Source organism: Diadema antillarum, unplaced genomic scaffold, assembly GCF_040938485.1.
Source record: "Diadema antillarum isolate AM-2024a unplaced genomic scaffold, OU_Dant_1.0 scf00000193, whole genome shotgun sequence".
Lineage (NCBI taxonomy): Eukaryota > Metazoa > Echinodermata > Echinoidea > Diadematoida > Diadematidae > Diadema > Diadema antillarum.
Window position 1 is genome coordinate 250,651 of NW_027271082.1, and position 24,209 is coordinate 274,859.

The following is a 24,209-nucleotide window of genomic DNA, read 5'->3' on the forward strand; positions in this document are numbered from 1 at the left end:
CCCAGCTGAGGAATGATACTATTTAAACTGTTATACTGTGCCCTTGTTTGTATGAAACACCACAGAATTTGTCCAAATCTTGTATCATTTGTGATACCTTGTCCACTGATGTGCTTAATAATTAGTGATGATAGTGACAAGGTAAAAAAGAAACCATGTGGGCCGAGGCCTACAATACTGAATGTAATCCACTGGGATTGGACTATAATTGGACGTTTGCATTCTTCAGGCATTATAGAGATTGTGCAATCATGAACAATGTTTTTGTCATTATCTGACCTTCAAGACCATTATTTTCCAGATTTTATTGCTTAGGTGCTGCAGTGATTTCCAAAGTGAAGGAGAAGACAACCCTGAAGCCAAGTGTTGAAGTGAGAAGATCAGTTTCATTTGTGTCTACGCCCAGCTGGACCAGACATGGCGATCTTCTTTGACCACAAGGTCCGTGCCCAGGCATTAAGTCTGGTCGACATAGCCTGGCACAAGGAGCAGCCTCTTCTGGCTGTAGCCATGCGGGGAGAAGGGGTGTGGGTCTCGTCCATGTCTTCAATGAGGAGGTGAGAATGTGTTTGCGTGTTTGTTTACTCGTTTACAGGGCTCTGTATTTGCTTGTTTTGTGTGTGATGTAGATTCTACACTGTTGATCACAAGCATATCTGCAACTGTGCCATTTTGCAGATATTCAGAATTTGAGACTCTTTGGCCTGAATGCACCAAATAATCATTTCGTCGACGAGATGACTGATTTCGAACGAAATATTCTATGCAACACTTAGCACCCCATGGTCTTTGTCCATGGTTTAACCATTGACAAGATTGTACCACCTTCGTGAATTCGGGCCTGTGTGTGTGTTTGTGTTTGTTTTTTTTGGTTTTTTTTTGGTTTTTTTTTTACAAGTAGTCTGAAATGCTGCCAATGCTACATGTAGATGAGGTGCATGACCAAATGAGTGGCTACTTTGTCTACAGGTAATACTCTAATAGGCATGTTTTATATTCATGTGCACTGTTATGTGATATTGTGATACAGAGCCCCCATGATAAAAAGTGTGCAACCACTGATGGGGGTAAACCCTGTTTTGCAAGCCAAATGAATGAAGTATATCAATTATCAATGTCCACTTAACTTTGCTGCTGTTGCATTGCAATACTGATGTGAACAAGACTTAATTGTAGATGTCTAATCATTCCCTGTCACAGTAACTGTCAGCATTGACAGTGAGCAGATCTCCCTCTAATATTGCCTCCATCGCATTTACACAAAATATAACCAGCAACCAAACTTATCAGACCTCTTTTCAGTATTCTAACCATTGTTTTTGTTTGTGTATATAGTGTGTGTCTAATGTGTAACCAAACCTTTTTCCACTGACTTTCTTTTGGGAGGTATAAAGGCCACCATTATCTTCCTGTTTACCTTTGAGAGCAGTGATTTAAAAATGTTTGAGATATTACTTTTGATGCATATGTGTAGGTCAATTGTATCAGAAAACATCCTACCATATGAAATTTTTGCAATAAAGCCTAAAATATAAGGAGATATCACTATTTTTCTCATTAAACCATAACTGTAGACGGTTTAGTCTGGCAATATTTTTATTATTTTATAACTATTGTTCATGTTTTGTATAGTTTACAGTACTTAACATCGATCATACTGGTTCAAATTTTTACATAGGTTGTTTCTATCCCTAACTATTTTGAAGCACTAATGCTGGGTTTTTGTTTCTTCTGCAATGCCTTTAACAGGGAGTATGCTTCAGTTGATGTACAGTATGTGTCTTTTTCGTTCTTTCTGTTTGTCAGGGAGAGCCGCTGCCCAATGCCAGCATTCAGCGTGCCTGCTATTCCACCTCCCTGTCGTGGCACCCGACCCAGCCCGCCGTGGCTGTTGGCTTCGAGAACGGCGAGATTCTGATCTGGAATGAGGCGGAGCAGCAGATGTTTGAGGCCAACAAGCTGCACAAAAAAATCAGTGTAACTTGACTCTTATGATGTCGGGGATATTTTGGGAGTTCTTACAGCAATAATAAGCTGGCACCTATAGTATGGGTCTGACCCAAACAGATGTGTTATTGGCATTAAAACATGCAGAAGACAGAGAAAAGGGTCATGAAATACAAGTGGAAAAGTCCTAGCCTGTCTTAGGCAGTGAAAAAAATTCGCAAGAGGGTGGGTGGGGCCGGGGTTCCCAGACCCTTCCTCCAAAAGTTAGGGTTAAGACAGCAAAGTTCACTCTCATGATCTATGTATACAAAAGTGAAGCCACATATCCAAAGATCTTATTGCTCTCTTGTCAAGAGATTTAGAATAAAGATTCACACTTTTGAAAATAGCTGGACATAACAAACATTTCAGAGCAATTTATGACATTATAAATCATACAGAAAATTTACAGGGCCAATCAAATGACACCATGGTGTCCCTATTCACCCCAGTCTAACTGATTTTTTTTGCCCAAGAGAAGAAAAAATGTGCTGTCACAAATTCCTGTTGGAATATTCATATTTAAAGGTGTGTTGTAGGACCTAATAGGCTAGATTCATGAACATTTCAGCGAATTTCATTAATCAATGGCCACGGGAGCAGAAAAGTTTTGACCGCCCTGATTTTTTTTGTGATTTTTTGAAAACTTTTTATTTGGACCTCCTGTACCCTTAAAAAAAAAAAATTCACTTCAGGAGGACCACTTTCTGGACACTGTTGGATGGTCCTTCCATCCTGTGATAAAAATAAGAAAAAAAGTTCAGCAAATATGAAACGTGCACATTCAAAAAACTTTTATCGGTTTTGTCCCTATTCACCTCGCCGTCCCTATTCACCCCGTTTTACGGTTCTACTTAAGTTTGTGTAGAATGTGAAACCGGTAATAAAAAAAAATACTAACCAGTTGGTGATATTGTATTACGATGCTTTTATTACCGGTACCTAAAATGCTTGAAGACATTTCACATGAATGGCAATCATTTATGCATGGCTCGACACTAACTTTTTTGTTTGGTGGCCCCATCGGGCCACCAAAATCGTCAATTTCAAATTTTTGGTGGCCCGAGAGAAAAATTTGGTGTCCCCAAAAAACAATAAAAAACATTAAAAGTCCTTTTTTTAAAATGAGTCAAATATTTAAGTTTATGAAAGTAAGAATTAGAAGTTGGACATATCTATACTCATAAATAAACTTCAACAAACTTGCAACACTCACTCTTAGGCACTCATTTAGTCCTTTTCATCCGTCCTTTAAACAAATTTAACTGCTAATTTCCGGCGCAAAAAGTTACGAATTTATTGACTTACTTTTCAAAAAAATTTTGGTGGCCCGAGGCGGGCCACCAAATTTGCCCTTTTTTAAAATTTGGTGGGCCAACTTTCATTTTTGGTGGCCCTGGGCCACCGGGCCACCGTTAGTGTCGAGCCCTGATTTATGTCTATGTAATTAAAAACAATGTTTCTACATTGACATTTGCTTTCAACATTAATGTTATGCTATTTTGCAAAATTTAAAAAACAAGCAAAATTGTTGTTTGTTTGCTGTTCTTTTAATTTCCATGAAAATCCATGATTTTGCAAATTTAAGTTATCTAGGGTCTACAAACTTTTTTTTTTTTTTTTTTGGTCGCATTGTGGTGTGGTGGGTGTTTATAGTTACGTATAGAATCTACACTGCCTAAGTGAAGAGTGTTTACTGTTAAACAGAAAAATCTGCCTGATCGGAGGAGTTTTATAACACTTTTTGTTTTTGTTTTAAAACAAACGTCCAGACAACGACTCTCCTTCGAGAGCGTCTGTGTCTTTGTGTCTCCGCGGAACATATCCTGTGATCAGAGCTACCAAGTCTGATCGCACCATGATTAAGAGCTAAAAATTGGAAAAGCTCCCTACTGTGGGAGGCCGGGGGGGGGGGGGGGGGGAGGGGGGGAACCCCTCCCACACCCTCGCTTGCGCGCTCATTCGCTCGCCGAGATGCCGAGTCATGAAAATCTCACTCATAAAATTGTTTTGAACTTGGCATCCCTGTGTGATCTTTCTTTCAGTCTAGGGTAGGTGCCTAACCTGTTGTTAGTCTGCACTACGCGCAGCATACTTACTTGGGTTTACGCCCACCCACCCATTACCAACTCGCACTCGCATTGCATTGTATTACACACACTGTGTATAATATAGTTACACAATACACAAGCCTGACTGTTCAATAGCAATCAAAATATTTGAAAGTAGGGCCTACACAGACGGTGTCTGTAAAAGCCGAAGTAGGAAAACTTAGCAAACAATATTTGCAATAACTTTTGAGGAAAAATACATACTTTAACAGGCTTGGATTGAAAACATAGTTGTATGTTTTCATACACTTGTCGACCATGGAGGCTGCCATCTTGATATTTAATTGGGCTTAGTCATTACAAGTATAATTTTTTTATTTCAAAAAGTATATATGTAGAATAATATACCAATATATGACTATTTAAAATATCATTAGTATATTTTTACTATTTTGTGATTTATCAAAGTAACATTTTGATTTTTAATTTACACAATTGAATTTAAATGATTGCCTTAAACAAACCAAATTCTTGTCTCCCGAAAATACCAGCGGGCGACAGGCGTCGGGCAGCGCCGGACTCCAGCGCTGGTACGAAACCCCCGGACGGGTACGGCTGAGCGATGAGTTCGGCGGCGGCCGGATACGAGGTTATAGCGTTGTTGGCAACCGAGATGGTTGCATCGTGTACAGGGCGAAAGGTATTTACTCACTCTTACTTTTTTCAGACCTGGATTTATTTGTGATTTAGATTCTAGTCAAAGTTATATGGTGTGTCGTAGTTTGTATATCTGCTTGGATTTCTGTTCTTATCATGTTTTATTCGTGTGTTGGCAAGAACGTTCAAAAATCGAACGTCTCACAATACACCCCGTCGCGTCATGCATTCCGTGCCTGTCATGCAAGCAGAGCTATAATCGCCTATTACTATATGATGCGTGCCGTTTTGTATTGCACACTTTCTGCAGTGCTGGCCTGGGCTGTGCACTGGCATTCTTGAGGTGAACTTCCTCTTCTTCTTTTTCTTCTTCTTTTTTTTCTTCTTTCTTCTTCTTCTTCTTCTTCTTCTTCTTCTTCTTCTTCTTTTTCCTCTTTCTTCCTCCTCCTCCTTCTTCTTCTTCTTCTTCTTGAAGTTCTTCTTCTTCTTGAAGTTCTTCTTCTTCTTGAAGTTCTTCTTCTTGAAGTTCTTCTTCTTCTTCTTCTTCTTCTTCTTCTTCTTCTTCTTCTTCTTCTTCTTCTTCTTCTTCTTCTTCCTCTTCCTCTTCCTCTTCCTCTTCCTCTTCCTCTTCTTCCTCCTCTTCCTCTTCCTCTTCCTTTCCAGTACCTGTCCTTTAGATCGTGATTCATGGTTTGCGCCATATTAAATTAATTGATTCAAATATGTAATAATTGTTGACAGAGGGAGCAGCATATTAATACGTTATGCTATATTGGTATTGCCTAGCCTTAGGCTTAGACAGTACGGTCAGTAGACCCTGTAGGACTAACATACATTAGAGATCTGGGCGTCACTCTAACGTTTGACACTAACGTTCAGTCCAGTCCATTTTCATACAACGATTGTATGAAGCGATGCATGTCTGTGATTATCACAAATGTGAGAGATTTTTAGATTAATGTTATCACATGATCATGGATCATGGACAACACATGCATATCCATCAATATTTTCTCTATCTTCCTTCAGAAACTTTGTCCTTGTATCTGGTATTGACATGTACCAAGTGTAAACTTTACTACTAAAAAAACCTGACTTACACGGCCATTTTGATTAGACTCTCTGCTCTAGTAACAAACACAATTTGATTTTTAAGACATTGCAATTCTTAATGTATTCCAAAACAATTCCCCCACACCAGTACTACAGCGTATGCCAACTCATTCTTCCCACGCACCATCCAGGACTGGAACAACCTGCCTGTTGATCATGCCGCATACCCATCCCTCATCGCCTTCAAAACTGAGTTGAGGGAACTCTGTAGACTGTAGGATGTAACTCTTCATCCAGAGATTTTTACTCGCACCTGTAGATATTTTGCACCTGATTTCAAATTTCTGTTGCCCTGGTGCGGCGTATGCGTATGTTCTCGCAGTGCGTTCATCCTCGACCATTTGAGGGCAGCACTTTATCGGAAGAAGAAGAAGAAGAAGAAGAAGAAGAATGTTTCTAGTCGACATTATTTGGCATCTGCCATTGAATCTAGAACAATTAGAATTTGAAAATGTTGTAGAAATGATTTTTCCCCCTCTCCTGAAATGTTCGATTATCTAGAGTCTATATGATTTTTGAGATAGGAGCAAGGTCTTGTCACCCCAGCTGAGGAATGATACTATTTAAACTGTTATACTGTGCCCTTGTTTGTATGAAACACCACAGAATTTGTCCAAATCTTGTATCATTTGTGATACCTTGTCCACTGATGTGCTTAATAATTAGTGATGATAGTGACAAGGTAAAAAAGAAACCATGTGGGCCGAGGCCTACAATACTGAATGTAATCCACTGGGATTGGACTATAATTGGACGTTTGCATTCTTCAGGCATTATAGAGATTGTGCAATCATGAACAATGTTTTTGTCATTATCTGACCTTCAAGACCATTATTTTCCAGATTTTATTGCTTAGGTGCTGCAGTGATTTCCAAAGTGAAGGAGAAGACAACCCTGAAGCCAAGTGTTGAAGTGAGAAGATCAGTTTCATTTGTGTCTACGCCCAGCTGGACCAGACATGGCGATCTTCTTTGACCACAAGGTCCGTGCCCAGGCATTAAGTCTGGTCGACATAGCCTGGCACAAGGAGCAGCCTCTTCTGGCTGTAGCCATGCGGGGAGAAGGGGGTGTGGGTCTCGTCCATGTCTTCAATGAGGAGGTGAGAATGTGTTTGCGTGTTTGTTTACTCGTTTACAGGGCTCTGTATTTGCTTGTTTTGTGTGTGATGTAGATTCTACACTGTTGATCACAAGCATATCTGCAACTGTGCCATTTTGCAGATATTCAGAATTTGAGACTCTTTGGCCTGAATGCACCAAATAATCATTTCGTCGACGAGATGACTGATTTCGTAACGAAATATTCTATGCAACACTTAGCACCCCATGGTCTTTGTCCATGGTTTAACCATTGACAAGATTGTACCACCTTCGTGAATTCGGGCCTGTGTGTGTGTTTGTGTTTGTTTTTTTTGGTTTTTTTTGGTTTTTTTTTTACAAGTAGTCTGAAATGCTGCCAATGCTACATGTAGATGAGGTGCATGACCAAATGAGTGGCTACTTTGTCTACAGGTAATACTCTAATAGGCATGTTTTATATTCATGTGCACTGTTATGTGATATTGTGATACAGAGCCCCCATGATAAAAAGTGTGCAACCACTGATGGGGTAAACCCTGTTTTGCAAGCCAAATGAATGAAGTATATCAATTATCAATGTCCACTTAACTTTGCTGCTGTTGCATTGCAATACTGATGTGAACAAGACTTAATTGTAGATGTCTAATCATTCCCTGTCACAGTAACTGTCAGCATTGACAGTGAGCAGATCTCCCTCTAATATTGCCTCCATCGCATTTACACAAAATATAACCAGCAACCAAACTTATCAGACCTCTTTTCAGTATTCTAACCATTGTTTTTGTTTGTGTATATAGTGTGTGTCTAATGTGTAACCAAACCTTTTTCCACTGACTTTCTTTTGGGAGGTATAAAGGCCACCATTATCTTCCTGTTTACCTTTGAGAGCAGTGATTTAAAAATGTTTGAGATATTACTTTTGATGCATATGTGTAGGTCAATTGTATCAGAAAACATCCTACCATATGAAATTTTTGCAATAAAGCCTAAAATATAAGGAGATATCACTATTTTTCTCATTAAACCATAACTGTAGACGGTTTAGTCTGGCAATATTTTTATTATTTTATAACTATTGTTCATGTTTTGTATAGTTTACAGTACTTAACATCGATCATACTGGTTCAAATTTTTACATAGGTTGTTTCTATCCCTAACTATTTTGAAGCACTAATGCTGGGTTTTTGTTTCTTCTGCAATGCCTTTAACAGGGAGTATGCTTCAGTTGATGTACAGTATGTGTCTTTTTCGTTCTTTCTGTTTGTCAGGGAGAGCCGCTGCCCAATGCCAGCATTCAGCGTGCCTGCTATTCCACCTCCCTGTCGTGGCACCCGACCCAGCCCGCCGTGGCTGTTGGCTTCGAGAACGGCGAGATTCTGATCTGGAATGAGGCGGAGCAGCAGATGTTTGAGGCCAACAAGCTGCACAAAGGCCAGGTCTGCTTGCTGCAGTGGAGCATCAGCGGTCAGAGGTTGCTATCAGGAGACAAGGTATGTATGTATTGGGGCATTTCCACTGTTTGTTTACTTTGTTTGTTTGTTTGTTCATTTCCCATCTGAGAAGATGGCTGGATAGCCCATATTCAGCTATGCGATGAATGAATGAAGCGGGATCTTTTACGTGCATGAGTTGTGACTCTCTCACACACGGGACCTCCATTTTATGTCTTATCTGAGGGACAGAGTGTTTTGCCTCTTGCAAGAGGAGACGGTATGATTACACACAACATTGCTCAGTCCAGACTTGGGTTCAAGCCCGGGTCGCTTGGGGCGGAGGCAGACGCGCTACCGACTGAGCTCACCGCCTGTAAAAGGGTACTTTTCAGGGATGTCACTTTATTTTCTGTTTCCAATGTGCATTACCCCCCAATACAGTATGATCTTCTAGAGCACTTTAATGAGAGTTAACTTTGCCCCCAAATTGCTTCAAACAAGTAATCTCTTCAAATTTATGCCAAAATGGAAAATTTTTGGTGAGTGTATGTAACCTGGACAGACCAACCTTGTGCATTTTGGTCTATCCATACATTCACCACTCATTCTAGAAATGGTATAAAACACAATGTTCAATAGAATTTTAGAGTTGTTATTATCTTTTCTAATAAATATTTATAGGCCATTCAAGTGAAAAACAAAGTTTCGATGAACATTCATAATTTGACCTATATACGTGTATGTTAGAACATAGATTTCTGTCCAGCGTTACATGTGTTGTATGTTCACCCATTTTTTTTTTCATTTTTGCATAAATTCTAATGTGGACATAATTTTACATATATGCCAATCAAATTAATGAATACATGTGCTACACTCTTCAACAGCTGGGCTTCACTAAAAAGCCATTAAATTTTGCATAAACTACCAAGTCATCATATGATGACATAAATGGTATCCCGGGGTAACAAATAAAAATCAGCCATTTTGTTGAATTATTTATTATTTTATAAAGGTTGTACCCTGGGTGCCAAAAAGAGGAAATTATTTTGGTGCTGGAGCTAGCGCACGCTAGCCACTGCACTGCACTGCACTGAAGCACACGCTAGTGGTAGCACAGCGTGCCATGCATGCATAGTATAACATGCAGTGGCATGGGAATGACTATGTACACGCACACACAGAGCATGCATTTTTCTCTGGCTGTCCTGGCTGAGGTGGCGCTGCACAACGCGGTAATCCGGGGTACTACGGTACCCCAGGGTAACGCGTGATGCATCATATCACTTATTATTGATGTACATTGCAAAATATGCAGTCATGACATGGAGATGTTTCTGGATGAAACACTTGTAGGTCTGCTTTACGACAGGATAGTAGACCAGCTTGTTTTGCCTGTTCTGTCGTGCCATGCTTTGTCGTATAACATTCTGCCTATATTGTCACACCAACACCCAATACAGGAAGGGACCCTCATCCTATGGAAGAGCGATGGGAAGGGTCGGCTCACCAACACACCCCTCTGTCAGCATGAGTCTCAGCAGACCCCGACTCAATGCCTGTTCCCCAAGGGCTCCCCCAGACAAGACGCCGGGTAAGTTGACCTCAAGAGCAAAGAAGCTGTAGTATGCCATTATTTTGTGTGGCCTATAGCAATCATTAGCATCAAAGCCCAAGTGCTACATTTTCTTTGCAGTTTGAACCCATTTAACCCTGTGCATGTCATATTACTGTATATGCCATATATTTAGCGAGTCTAAACTTTTGCGAATTGGAACTTCCCGACTATTTCGCGAGTGGTTAAGTTCACGATCGTCAAGTCCTGTACTGAACGGAGAAATAATTTACGTGTACATCACTTGAGTGATCAGAGTCAATATTTTTGCGTGTCTTTAATTTCGTGAAAAGCATCTGACTCGCAAAATTTGCGAAAATAAAAACCTCGCGAAATATTCAGCGTATACAGTAATCTCCCATCAAAAGGTATTGTATGTGTGTGAAATTTGTGCTCATTTGACACATTGGCACAGAAGGGGTTAATCAAGGGCACCTGGATGTGCTCCTTTCACACTCAAAGGTCATTCAAGAGATTGGAACAGTTTGTCATACGTGTATCTTTCTGAAAGGAAATGCCCTTTTTGCAGTCAAATAGGAAGCAAGTCAGGATAGACGAGCACAGCTTAGTTTGAATAAGTTTATGTTTGATAATTATCAGTATTGACCATGTAAGAAGCATAGGAATATTAATTGACCTAAAATGATAATGAAAGCGCATCACCTCGACAGCATGACTCTCAAGAAATTATAGAGCAGGAGCAAAATAGGTGCTGTAATTACTACATACATAAAAGTGTGTAGTTGTTTGACATTCCTTGCCATGTTTTCCTGGCAATCCAGAGGGAATAGTTGTACTAAAATAATGGCCCTACTTCTCCATGTCATGGAGGAAAGTCTTGTGTTGTTGTATCTCAATGACAAAATTAACCAAAGTTTTAATTAGAATAGTTACATGTGATGTCGTGTACAACATGTAGACATGGCTGCCTTGAACACTGTTAACTGTCTCTTTCAGGTCACAAAGTGGAGGACTTCCCTGGGCCAAGAACTCCTTCAGTAAACCTGCCCTAGTACCTGGTCTTGTTGGCGATGGCAATGCCTGCTTCGTTGGTGGAGAGGAAGGTAATCTCAAATAATCTTTTGCAGGATTGTATTAAAAGAAAAAAAACAAACCAAACATTTACACAGTTCTTACCTTTCCTAGTGTGGTATTAAGATACGCTATCTCTTTTTCCAGCTTTACTTTTGCTTTTTTAGCTCACCTGAGCCAAAGGCTCAAGTGAGCTATTGCGATCGCCCTTCGTCCGGCGTCCGTCGTGCGTCGTCCGTCGTCCGTCGTCCGTCGTCCGTCGTGCGTCGTGCGTCGTGCGTCGTGCGTAAACTTTTTACATTTTCATCTTCTTCTTGAAAACCCCAAGACCGATTTTCATCAAACTTGGCAGGTAGCATCCCTAGGGGGTTAGGAACTCAATTTGTTAAAATGGGCACCATGACCCACCCAGGGGGCCCCCAGGGGGGCCCAAACCCCCCAAATTTAAGGAATCTTTAAAAATCTTCTTCTCTAGAACCAGAAGTGATAGAGCTAAGTTAATACTATGAGTTAGTTCATTGATGACTGTAGTTTCAAGTTTGTTCACGGCAGAATCAGGGATGCCCCCCTTGGGACCCAGGGGAGGGGGGTGGGGAGGGGTTCTAATGGGGCCTAAATTGTACATTTTCATCTTCTTCTTGAGAACCCCATGACCCATTTTCACCAAACTTGGCAGGTAGCATCCCTAGGGGGTTAGGAACTCAATTTGTTAAAATGGGCACCATGCCCCATACAGGGGGCCCCCAGGGGACCCCCAGGGGGCCCAAATCCCCAAAATTAAGGAATCTTTAAAAATCTTCTTCTCTAGAACCAGAAGTGATGGAGCTAAGTTAATACTATGAGTTAGTACATTGATGACTGCAGTTTCAAGTTTGTTCATGGCAGAATCAGGGGTGCCCCCCTTGGGACCCAGGGGAGGGAGGTGAGGAGGGGTCCTAATGGGGCCTAAATTGTACATTTTTATCTTCTTTTTTAGAACCCCATGACCCATTTTCACCAAACTTGGCAGGTAGCATCCCTAAGGGGTTAGGATCTCAATTTGTTAAAATGGGCACCATGTCCCACCCAGGGGGCCCCCAGGGGGGCCCAAACCCCCCAAATGAAGGAATCGTTAAAAATTTTCTCTAGAATCAGAAGTTATACAGCTAAGATAATACTATGAGTGAGTACATTAATGACTGTAGTTTCGAGTTTGTTCATAGGAGATCCAGGGGTGCCCCTCTTGGGGGCAGGGGTGGGGGGGGGGGGGGTGGGGGGTTGGTAATAGGAAGGTCCAAATGGGGGCCTGAATCGTACATTGTCATCTTCTTCCTGAAAACCTCATGATAGATTTTCGTCAAACTTGGCAGGTAGCATCCTTAGGGGGTCAGGATCTCAATTTATCAAAATGGGCACCATGCCCCACCCAGAGGGCCCCAGGGGGCCCCCAATCCCCCAAATTAAGGAATCTTTAAAAATTTGGGCCCTTATTGTACATTTTCATCTTCTACTTCAGAATGCCTGGTCAAATTTTGGTAGAGCTGTGAATAATTTAGATTAGTGACTGCGTGAAAGGTGAACTTGCGATACTCAGGTGAGCGCTAGACCCGCGGGTCTCTTGTTTTTCAACATTTTTGTTATGAAACTGTTATGAACACAGGGAGCCCTGCAGATTGAAAATGGTTTCTGTTTTGATTTGTGAAGTATTAATAACAAATTTATGACAAATTAGAAGTATGCATAAAATACCCGTACTTTATTGCAGTCGCATGGTAGTTGTATTGATAAACATTTTGATGTGACTACACATTTGCTGAATGTATGACTGTCTGCATATTGTTCATCAATCTCTGACTGTGTAGCTGTTATCAAACCTTTATTCTGCGCACAGTATTAATGCTAAGAAGTGGGACTTGTTGAAAAAGATACAGGTACTATAGGTGCTATCACCATTCAACACAGGCAAATTTCCGTATTGTAGAAATTAAAAAGAAATTATAGTCATCTCATTTGAGGTATATTCCACTTTCTTTTCGATGCCAGGTCGAATTTATTTCTTGGACGACAAAGGTAACATGTCGCCAGCAGTCAACCTAGAAGGGCCTGTGAAGAAGCTCCTTTTCAACGACCAACGCAATGTCCTTGTGGCTGTAACAAAGTCTCTGTCGCTGTCCCAGTACAGTGTGTCCATGGACGGCAAGACAACGGAAATGATGAAGGTGTGGTGTTGTGGATTGATGTGACGTTGTTTGCAATGTTGCATTATGGTCAAATTGTGGTTTGATGTTGGGAGAAAGGACTTGTGCAGTGAAAGCATGAGGTGTCAAGATTGACGAGTCTGCATTTAGGATGATTTACATCTTCCAAAGACAATTTCTGTGAATTACAGCAGTGAAATAAATGCAGAGACACAGGGAAATTTCAAACAGAGTATCAAAGATAGATGTAAGCAATTTGTAAGGCAACTGATCATATATGTCTGTTAAAGTGGCAAAAATTGCTCTTGCAGTCATTGACCTATGACCCATTCTTCGGATGCAGAACTTGCCGACGGAAGTGAGCCGCCAGTTTTTCAATCGCCATTAGTCTTTATTGTCTTGAAACATCATTTCTCCAGAAAATGTCAGAGAAATAGAATGCACATTTGTCTCAGTTGTTGGTGTTTGGTGTTTAACTGGTCCAAATTTGTTCACAGATCTTGTGGTAGAATCTTGGTTGTCTTGTGCTGTTTGCCAGCTAAGAAATTGAAACTGGGAAAGGTTATTTTATTTTTTATTTATCTTTTTATTTGACATATGAACCTTTAATCTAGTATTATAATCATCCTGATAAAACATTGCTATGAGGGAACTCGTTCATGAACTCCTGATATCTACAACTGCCATTTTCTTATGCTAACCTTGGTCTTGCTGGACAGGTGTTAATCTTATTCATCCTCATCACTTGTTTTCTTTCCCTTTTTTTCCAGGTGAAACTCAGCGGTAAGGCGAATGAGAGTGACTGTGACATGGTGTGGGCAGGCAAAGGTCTGCTAGCCACAGCCTCGGGGGAGGCCCTTGTCAGGTATTGGAAACAAAAATAAACTCTTGACATACAGAAAATTACCATTATAAAAACTCAAATCCAACAAGCAGTCATTCCTTCAAGCATCTCCTCTGCCACTATATCACCTCAAAACCACAGACAAACAACAAACTCATAAGAAATCGATTTAATTGTGTGTAGATATTTTTCAAGAATTTGTCACAATTCATTCTGAGGAATCATTTGACGTACTATTGTCTTAAATTCTTCAAATCTGTAAATGTATTATTTTTCATTTCTTTTAATCCGTGCTCAGGATGTGGGATCTAGACAAAGATGACAACTATGTCCTGGGCCTTGATAAGAGTCTTGGATTTGATACTGGCGAGTGCATCAACTGTGTGGCATATTCAGCAAAGAAAGGTAATGTAGTACGTTGGTGTCCCCCCTCCACAAAGCTAGAATGTTCTACATCGATGCATCATGTCCAAATCGCCTCCTCTGTCACAAGATTATAATGTTAGATGATGCATGACTACAGTGTATGGTATGATGCGGACACTGACGTACATCAAAAAGGAAGGATTTGAGTCGCCCATTATCACTAGAAAATGTAAGGAAACTGAATGTAGACATATTTTTGCAAGAACTTCTTTTGACGGTCTTTGGATATTGTTTGAGATGCCAGTATATGATGAGGCATTATAGATATGCAGTTAATAAACTGTTATAATAGCAGGGAAGTGTGTAGGTTTTAATAGGTTTGTACTGTCATGGAAAATGAAAGAAATAAGTGTGGAGTGGAGGATATTCATATTCTGCACAACAGGCTAATACCAGCCATATGTTCTGTGTTTGTGTCACTTCAGTGTGGCATGTACAACTTTATGCTCAGATTGTAGAGATTTTTCTACACAGAGCTGCCTTTGCAAGACACTCTTCCAATCATTTCTTCTGATAGTATGATTCTACTTTCTACCAGTTTATAGTTTTACATGTGTAATGGTAAAATTGCACAGTATGTTAGTTTTTTAGATTTAACATGATAAAACAAACTGATGTTTTTCTCTCTGGCAAATGGTCAACAGGCATTCTGGCTGGAGGCACAGACAGGGGGCGGGTGGCCATGTGGCGCTACACAGTGGCGGCGGGCATCCTCGGGCGTCGCCAGGACGGGGAGACCAAGTGGAAGCTGCAGCCCCCATCCAACCTGGAGGGGAGCATCGTCCAGATCAAGTGGGGGTCAAGGCGGGACCTGCTGGCGGTCAACTCGCTGGCGAGCTCCATCATTCTCAGTGAGCACATCATGAGCGCCAGCATGAAGACGGAGGTACAGTCATAATGGTCATCTTTAAAGCTCCCGTTCAGTTTCTGGAAAATGACAGAAAAGAAATGAAAGAAATTATTATCACAGTTATCATGCAGTCAAAATTTACATACATAATCTGTAGACTGTGACAATAGTTTTTATTTGTGAATTCTGGCCAGAGTCATTCAGAAAAACCCTTCTATCTGCAGAACCTTTTTCATGTTACTCCTGCAATTCTCAGTGATTTTTCTATTCCTCCCCCCAAAATGTGTTATTCCCAGAGCCTGTAAAACCTATTTTACATATCCTTTATTCAATGTTACTTTGTGCATGGCTTCTAAAAACCTTCCTTATCTCATAGCCTTTTTCATTCACTATTCTCTACTTCATAGGCCCCTTGTGTAAGCCCTTCCATTATGCAGAATTTTTATGTTAAACTTATCATAACATTTTGATTATCTCTTCATAAGTGTAGCATGCATAAATTATATACTATGTCAAATTTAAAGGTAAAGAGTGATAAATGATTGTACAGCCCTGAAGGGACCAGTAGAATGTAGTTAGCAACACACCAGGGCACCGTTTCATGAAAGTTGTCAGTCTCTGACAATTTCAATATTGATTGGCTGAGAAGCTTCAGTCACTAACTGTCACCATGGTGATTGTCAGAGACTGACAACTTGTCAGGGCTGACTACTTTCATAAAACAGTGCCCAGAGTTGCATTATTTGGGGATGTTTGTGATACCAACTGTTAACATTTCTTTCGTAGAGATGAGTGACTGTTTCATTCTCTTTGCCATCAGGTGGCGGTAGTCCAGGCTGGTCCCAGCGCTTTGTCTGTGGACATCTTTGCCAACGGTGCTCACCATGACATCAAGACAGACATTCATATTAAGGGCATCTGTAACACAAAGGTGAGCATTAATTAGTGTGGTAGACAGTTCCCTCTATCTTCATTTTTAGAACCATTTATTCAATGGCTTGTCATAGAAACTTTCCTTTTCGCCTGTCTACAACTGTATCTCCAATGCCTGACTGTTCCCTTGGCTTGTCACTAATGAGTACATTACCTCAAGATGTAGATCTGCGGAGTGTGTGTGGATAGGAGGAAAAAATATTAAAGGGTAAACCTGTATATCTTGCTTCAAGGCTTTTCCGCATATTATGTATTAACTTATTTTGAAAATGTGCTAACCATCATTCAGAAGATGAACATTTAAAAAAAGAAATCATTTATTTTTTCCTCTTTTTTTATGCAGAAGGGGTTTGTAGTTAAGTACACATTGTACCATTTTCAGAAATACAACTGTACATATGGACACACTTTATACATGCTATCAACCGTAAAACCCACATCACCCGACATGTTAGAATGAATAAATACCAACACATCTCTTTGTCATGTGCCATGTCGATTGGGATCTGATAGGGAAGGATGAAGTGATTTTGAAAACTCATATTTAGCCTACAGTGATTCAGCCATTAAATGCAGCAGCAGCAAATGAGCAATCCTCCATTTTCGTCACGGCTGCTGTGCAAGAGTATCACTGTAAAACGAGGGATGTCCGTGTGCATTTTAGCTTTGTAAAATTCGGGAGCGCCAGGATTCACGAAATCAGAATGCAAGCAAAAGTTCTTGTCTACGCTGTATGCATTGAATTCCATTGGCAATTTGCGAAAATTTCATACTGCAAAAAAGGCTGTCGGCTCCGATTCGCAAAAATTTCATGTCGCGAAAGTATCATGTTTTACAGTATTTGATTCCCCTATTGCTGGGAAAAAATAAAGAAATGTTTGTAAGATGTATTATGTTTTTCTTATGTGTCTGTCTGTTTGTTTTTACCTAGGATCACGTGGCAGTCTGGAACGGAAAGAAAGTAGTGGTCTATGAAATCAGCCAGACGGTCAGAGCGACTGGTAGGAAAAATATTCTCATGATAGCTGTGTAGTTTTCATTCAAGTCTTATGGCATTACCCACATCTGTCTCTGAGTGTTCCATTGGTATTTGGTGGTGTTGGCATAAAAATGCATTTGCCTATGAAATATAGTGCCAATAGTGTATTACGCATCATGAAGCTATTGCTGTTACCTGTGTAAACTTCACAATAAACAATGAAAAAGAATATAGTGCTACAGCGTAGCATTCACCAGCCTGGTGAACATGGGTTGTCCTAGCCAAAAGGAACACTCTGAAATGTTCAGTGTTTCCTGGTATACCAATACACACATGTCATGAATGAGAAAAGTTTGAGTTACCTTTAAGGATAAAAACACCCAAAAGACTTGAAATGAGGCTGTAAAACTCAGATGAACAAGAAAATTTTGCCTATTTCCATTTAGCCTATCCAGCGATATACTGTCTGTTGCAAAATTCTCTTATAATATCATGAAGGAATAAAGTATGAAAAAGGAGTTGATTATTTTTAAGTTTGTATAAGTTTTGTTTGGTGGTTTTGACTCTATGTTCCCTCAACCCCCTTGCAGGTACATTCTCTACAGATTCCAAGCTTGTTTGTATTCATGAGCAGAACATCTACACAACAGAGCCAGGCAAAATCCAAGCCCGAACATTCCAGGTAAAACCAAATGTTTACCAGGAAAAAAATACATATTAGACACATGTGTATGATGTAACAATTGTACTAGATTGATTGTTATGCTCCTTACACATTATATGCTTCATATACATAGTAGTTGTGTAAGTAGATATCATGGAGAATCAAAATGGGAAAGGGCTGACTTGATGTATGCACCATTGTCTTGTCTTCGAATGAGAAATAAATATCAATATTCCTACTTGTTTATAGGTACGTGATTAAAACCTTTCTCTTAATATTAGTTCATGATAAGGGACTTGTTGAGATGGTAGCAGAATTAAACAATTATGTGGTAGTTAAACTGATTATCTGATATTAATTTCACATGCAAGTCTGAACTGTCTGAAGCTTCTATTTTTTGATATTAAGAACTTAATTCATGTATCAAAATTTCAGTCCTTCATACTTCAAAAGCTTCTAAACATTGTGAAAATACCAATGTAGCACTGGTTTCCTTTGTTCAAATCTGTGCTGGTTCCAGGGCACTGTGAAACAGCTCATCTCCATGAATGAGACTGAAGGCGAGCCCTGTACCATGGATGTGACAGGCAACTACCTGGTGGTTGGTACATCAGGGGGAGTGGTCAAGATGTATGATGTATCACGGAGGTGAGTAGGCTTCCTGGAATACTGCAGAATTTCACAATATGTGATTTGTAGGCAAAGATAATGATATTTGTGTGAGTTTTTATTAGACCTGTTGAGGACAGGCTGATTTTGCTATAACATGCATTTCCCATAGACGCCTGCCCGAGTATACGGATGTACTTTGGACTTGTCCTCATCGGGTTAATAGAGCAAGTTGGAGAAAATTTGAGTTAAGATTTTGAGCGTGACATTAAAAAAAAGTGAATGTCTAAATGCGTTTGCTTTGAGTCATGGAAGAGAGAAGAAAGTCATGAGGTGTACGGCATAAACTAGTGGCAAATTTATTTCGAATTTGATTGATGCGCAATGATTGTATTTATTTTTTTTTGCTAAAATGTTTAAACAATATTGCTCTCATGCTATTATGGAAGATACTCCGTGCAATCAGATAATTGAAAGGGTTTGGCATTCAAAGAGGGTTTCATGTGGTACAGATCAAGAAAATTGTGTCTGTACACATGACTGTGCTGCCAGGTTTGTGTTACTAAAAGTAAAAAAAGAAAGAGAAAGCAACCCCTCTAAAAAAAAAAACCAAACAAACAAAACAAAACAAAACAAAATAAAAACTCCTCCAAAAGAATCAAGTTGCCACAGCTTGCTCATGAATGCCTATACTCTTTGCCTATATATCACCACAGAGAGGCCAAACCTCACAACGCGCCCAAGAACCTCATGGATGTTATCCCGGGGATGGGGGGCATCGTCATGGCGAAGGCAAACTGCAACGGGACCAAGCTGGCCGTCATCATCTCAAAGGTACGTTGGTGGCACTACAGCCAGGGGGAGTGGTACTAAAGGAGAGTAGTGCAGCAACCAGTTTGCGGATCGCAGTCCTCTGTTGAAAGGAATAAACTTTCAGTGATTATGAACATCATGTCTTATCAGTTGCACAGCACATTTTCAGCAAGTCGTGACTTGATACCCTTATGGGAAATTACAATCGTAATGCCTATACGCATGTGATGATATATTGAGAAGTAGATGACCTGATCTTGAAGGGTGTCGCTCCTCTTGCCACAAAGGAAGTGCAATAAAAGAAAGAAACAGAACCTGTCATCTACATGGGACTTGAACCTGTTGAGTCCTGTGTTTCCTTTTTCCAACATGTTTATTGTCCCCGCCGAACGAGTTCGAGCAGGGGACTATGAAACGGGCTCCGTACGTGTGTGTGTCCGTGTGTCCGTCCGTCCGTCCGTGTGTCCGTCCGTCCGTCCGTCCGTGTGTCCGTGTGTGCGTCCGTGTGTGATCAAAATCTTCAATTTGCTACTTCTCTGTCATTTATGAGCCAAATTTGATTCTGTTTGCTTTATATGATAGCACTACATGGGAGCTTTGAAACTTCTACACAGAATTTCAGTCGTGACCTTTGACCTTGACCTTTGACCTATATTGTACATTTTGCTACAAAATGCTACTCCTTCGCCATTTCTAACCCGATTTCGATTCCGTTTGCTTTATATGATGGCACTAGGTGAGGGCTTCAAAACTTATACACAGAATTTTGACCTTTGACTTCTTTGACCTTTGACCTTGATTTTTGACCTATATTGTACATTTTGCTACAAAATGCTACTCCTTCGCCATTTCTAACCCGATTTCGATTCCGTTTGCTTTATGTGATGGCACTAGGTGAGGGCTTCAAAACTTCTACACAGAATTTTGACCTTTGCCTTCTTTGACCTTTGACCTTGATTTTTTACCTATATTGTACATTTTGCTACAAAATGCTACTCCTTCGCCATTTCTAACCCGATTTCGATTCCGTTTGCTTTATGTGATGGCACTAGGTGAGGGCTTCAAAACTTCTACACAGAATTTTGACCTTTGCCTTCTTTGACCTTTGACCTTGATTTTTGACCTGTATTGTACATTGGCTACAAAATGCTACTCCTTCGCCATTTCTAACCCGATTTTGATTCCGTTTGCTTTATGTGATGGCACTAGGTGAGGGCTTCAAAACTTTTACACAAAATTTTGACCTTTGACTTCTTTGACCTTTGACCTTGATTTTTTACCTATATTGCACATTTTGCTACAAAATGCTACTTCCGGCGGGGACATATATTACGCACCGCGTAATTTCTACTTTTCCTTGTTAAAATTATAGATCAGCAGTTGAGATCCTACAAATTACGCTTGAAGAGGGAGAAATATTGAAGAAACCTCACCACTCAACCGTCACCTCTCTGCTCAATAATTTCTTGCTTTCATGAATAAAATCACTTTGACTTTGTCATGTTAGGAGTTTTGCCCTATCGTTTTCCTTTTGAAAATTCTCCATTTAGTGCAAAGAAAGAGCAGAGTTTGCCTGTTTTGCCACATGAATTTGTTTTCTTTTTGTCTGTTCCACATATGTCGTGAATGTTCTTGATTTGCTGTAGGAGAACGGTATCCTTTAATGTTTTGATTGTGTGAAGGATGTTCATGATACATTCAAGAGTTACACTAATCCAAATTCTGGACTTTTTTTGTATGATATCTTTGCTTGAGCTGCTAAACCTGTACACGTCATATCCAGCAATGGTGCGACCCTGAGAACTGCAGAAAAAAAAAGAGTGTAGCCAGATTTCTCTATGCTAATGACTTTTCCTAAGAATTTTGAGAGAGCATACATGCTAATTATAAGTGCATGAACTTTTAATCTCTTGTCAGCTGAGAGCAGTTCTTCTGGACTCCTTTTTTTCTCTGGTTTTCTGGATTGTGCCATCACATGATTTGATGCATACGGGTTTAGCAGCTAGAAGAATAAAGGTATCATAAAAAGGGTCCAGAGTCTTGACCAAAGTCACAGCTGCAATTACCCCTTGACTGAGTTTTAATGTTCCAGCTTTGTGTAAAAGTGAGTATCACTAGCATTGATCCCTTGACTGTTATATAAACTTCCTTGATTTATTCCAGAGTGACGGTAGCATCGACCCCAAGCTGTATGTGTGGGATCCAGACCTGGACACCTTGGGTTTCTTTGACCTCAAAACGGGTCATGGAGACCAGGAGGACGAACCAATCAGGAAGGATGATGACATCACCGATGCAGAGAGGTGAAGCCCCCAAGACAAATCCTATGCCTGACCTTTGAACTCTGCTGTGCTATGAATGAAACATTCTTCTTCTTTTTTTTTGGGGGGGGGGAGGGGGGTTGTCTGTTTTGTCATGTGTGACTGTGAGTCATTATGTAAGGCTAACTTGCCTGTAATTTCAGCTCAATAGTATATAGAAATATTTTGACATCATTTCTTCCCACCATCAGGCATTCCCATGCAGGTTTTACTTCTGTAGTTCTATCCTAAATTTGGAAGCAGCCAAAATAGTACCTGGTATACAGGATAGTGCAGTACTAAATGTACTGTCCATAGGGACAGATGCTTAGCATTAAGAAGAACATTTTGTGTTTTGTACATTTCCATTCTTGTAAATAGCTTAGAATAACTCGGAAACTTGATTGCTAAGGGCTTCTAATATTTGATGCAAAGGGTATAGTTGTCCGTCCTTGAATCTAACAAAAAATACCGCTAAAAATAACATCTCATTACACTTTATGATATGCCCATCTATTGACATATTCAAATCAAATGTAAATGTGTATTTCTGTATCGGAGAGCTGCTTTAATTGTTCTTTCAATAATTGTATCATAATGGTTTTACTACTAATATTTGCTTTCTTATGCTGTCAAAAACAGTATATCAGGCTAGAAGGTGTGCAATATAGATGATTTTTATTGAATTCCATTCTTGTGAATGACCACTAGAAATTTCTCCTTGCTCTTTACAATAACTGCGTCATCCAAACTTTTCGTACCAAGGGGGCGCGAGGAGGCGGCCCAAGACGTTGCCGGGCGTTACCCCACCAGCATCTTTTGGGATGCCCAGGAGCCCAAACTCCTGGTGTGTGAGGCCAAGCTGGTGAACTTGGAAGAGGCGTCCACACCCAGGAAGACGACCTCCCTCCTCAGTACTGTGATCAACACACCGGTGAGTGACTCTTGTTGGCTTGGCAACAGTCAAAAGTGTAAATGTTGACAAGTTTGTACATGGAAAAAATCTGCTGAAAGTGTTGCTGATATATCTTTTGTTTCCTCAACTGTAGCTGTGTTTTTGGTTTTTTTTTACTACATGTATTTCTTTATCATTATAACCCAGCCGCTGTTCTTTCAAATTGGGCATTAGATCTTTCTTCTTTTTTTGTTAAAATCATCTCCTGGCAAGCACTTTTATTAAGCAAATCTTTATTCAAACTTGGTACAGATTATCCTTTGAGGAAGAAAATTTCAGTTTGAACAATTCTGTGTTTACCAAAGTGCACAGAGAAGTACTTCAAATATCAAAAAAAAAAAAATGATCTAAAGCTTTAAGGGATGGTATAGTTTCAGTTGAGATAGGGCTTCACATTTTCAACTTTTTAGGGAGAAAATTAGAAACCTCCCTTGAAATAGGAAAGAGCATATAATTCTAAGAGGAATTCAAAGTTTATTTGATGAAAATTGGTTTTGAAATGGCTGAGAATATCCAACAAACAAAGAGGTCCTAATAAAAGATGGGACCCAGCTTTTATTAGGACCACTTTGTTTTACTTTGTTTTTGGATATCGCGGCCTTTTTGAAACCAATTTTCATCAAATAGATCTTGAATCCCCTCTTAGAATCATATATGCTCTTTAACATTTCATAAGGTGGTTGCTAAGTATCTCGCAAAAAGTTAATAGCTGTATCGTCATCTCGGCCAATCCTATACCGTCCCTTTTACCCCAAAACAATGAAGTTACTGGAAAAGGGAAAATCTTCTTGGTAAGATCCATGACTTTTAGAACCAAGTTTGTGTAAAATCCCAAGTCCCCTACCCTACCAACCACGACATGATTGGAGGTTCAGGCAGGTCTGGAGTTGACCCCCACTTTCTCCCCCTTCACTCCTACCAACAGCCTGAGGTTATGGTGGTGTCACTCTTTACTACACTGGAGCATGGCATCGTCCTACAGGACAGCTTCCGACAGGGCGTGGCCCACGACTCCCTCCTTGGGGTGCATGTGCCTTATTTCTACTTCATCAGGAAGGTAAGGTGGTGGCATTGCCCCAGCTCCTTTGCTCCTTTGAAGTCCCCCCACTACTATTTTTTCTTTTTCAGTTTGTTGTCTCTAATGTCAAGTCCTGTGCCCTTGAGTCTGTGCCTCGGAGACTCTTTCCACAGCAACGAGGAGAATGTTTACAACTGATCACATGCTGTCTGCCTGTTGCCATGGTAATTATCATATCTATCGACTATGTGTATATTTTCACTTGGTCCTTTATGATGATGCCACCTATGAGCTACTACCCAGTAGAGACAACATGGCTTGTGACTTATTATATATAATTTCATTTATTTGCAAGAACTAGGTAATTCTTGTTCATTTCATCGATTTTTCAAAGTGATTTTTATGGTTCACTTTTACACCCGAATATTCTTTTTCTATTTTTGAAGGTTCAGTTCAAAAGATACCATTACAGGGAAGTTATTTATTTTTTCTCTCAACAAGTGGGCACAATACTGTCTTCTCTGTGACAGGGGGTATCAGGCCCAAATATATATGTAGAACCCTAACTATTGTATTTTGAATATGTATCCATGATTATCTTTTTTCTAAATGCAAATTTGCGTAACTAGTTATGGAGATTTGCACTGTATGTTTGTATCACATCATTTATATAAG

The 24,209-nt window shown here is 40.1% G+C and overlaps 1 protein-coding gene across 1 annotated transcript in view; it reads left to right on the plus strand.

Annotated features, from left to right (window-relative positions):
• The first annotated feature begins 6,723 nt into the window (after nt 1-6,723).
• Nucleotides 6,724-24,209, plus strand: part of LOC139723580 (intraflagellar transport protein 140 homolog) — a 36,057-nt gene continuing 18,571 nt past the window's right edge. Inside the window, exons 1-16 of the mRNA XM_071634816.1 lie at nt 6,724-6,906; nt 8,155-8,376; nt 9,783-9,913; nt 10,892-10,998; nt 12,989-13,164; nt 13,914-14,008; nt 14,286-14,392; nt 15,058-15,299; nt 16,084-16,194; nt 17,128-17,197; nt 17,766-17,857; nt 18,360-18,487; nt 19,165-19,282; nt 21,425-21,564; nt 22,327-22,495; nt 23,442-23,573. Of these exons, the coding sequence (XP_071490917.1) occupies nt 6,766-6,906; nt 8,155-8,376; nt 9,783-9,913; nt 10,892-10,998; nt 12,989-13,164; nt 13,914-14,008; nt 14,286-14,392; nt 15,058-15,299; nt 16,084-16,194; nt 17,128-17,197; nt 17,766-17,857; nt 18,360-18,487; nt 19,165-19,282; nt 21,425-21,564; nt 22,327-22,495; nt 23,442-23,573 (2,181 nt within the window). The 5' untranslated portion in view covers nt 6,724-6,765. The remainder of the gene's footprint in view (nt 6,907-8,154; nt 8,377-9,782; nt 9,914-10,891; nt 10,999-12,988; nt 13,165-13,913; nt 14,009-14,285; nt 14,393-15,057; nt 15,300-16,083; nt 16,195-17,127; nt 17,198-17,765; nt 17,858-18,359; nt 18,488-19,164; nt 19,283-21,424; nt 21,565-22,326; nt 22,496-23,441; nt 23,574-24,209) is intronic.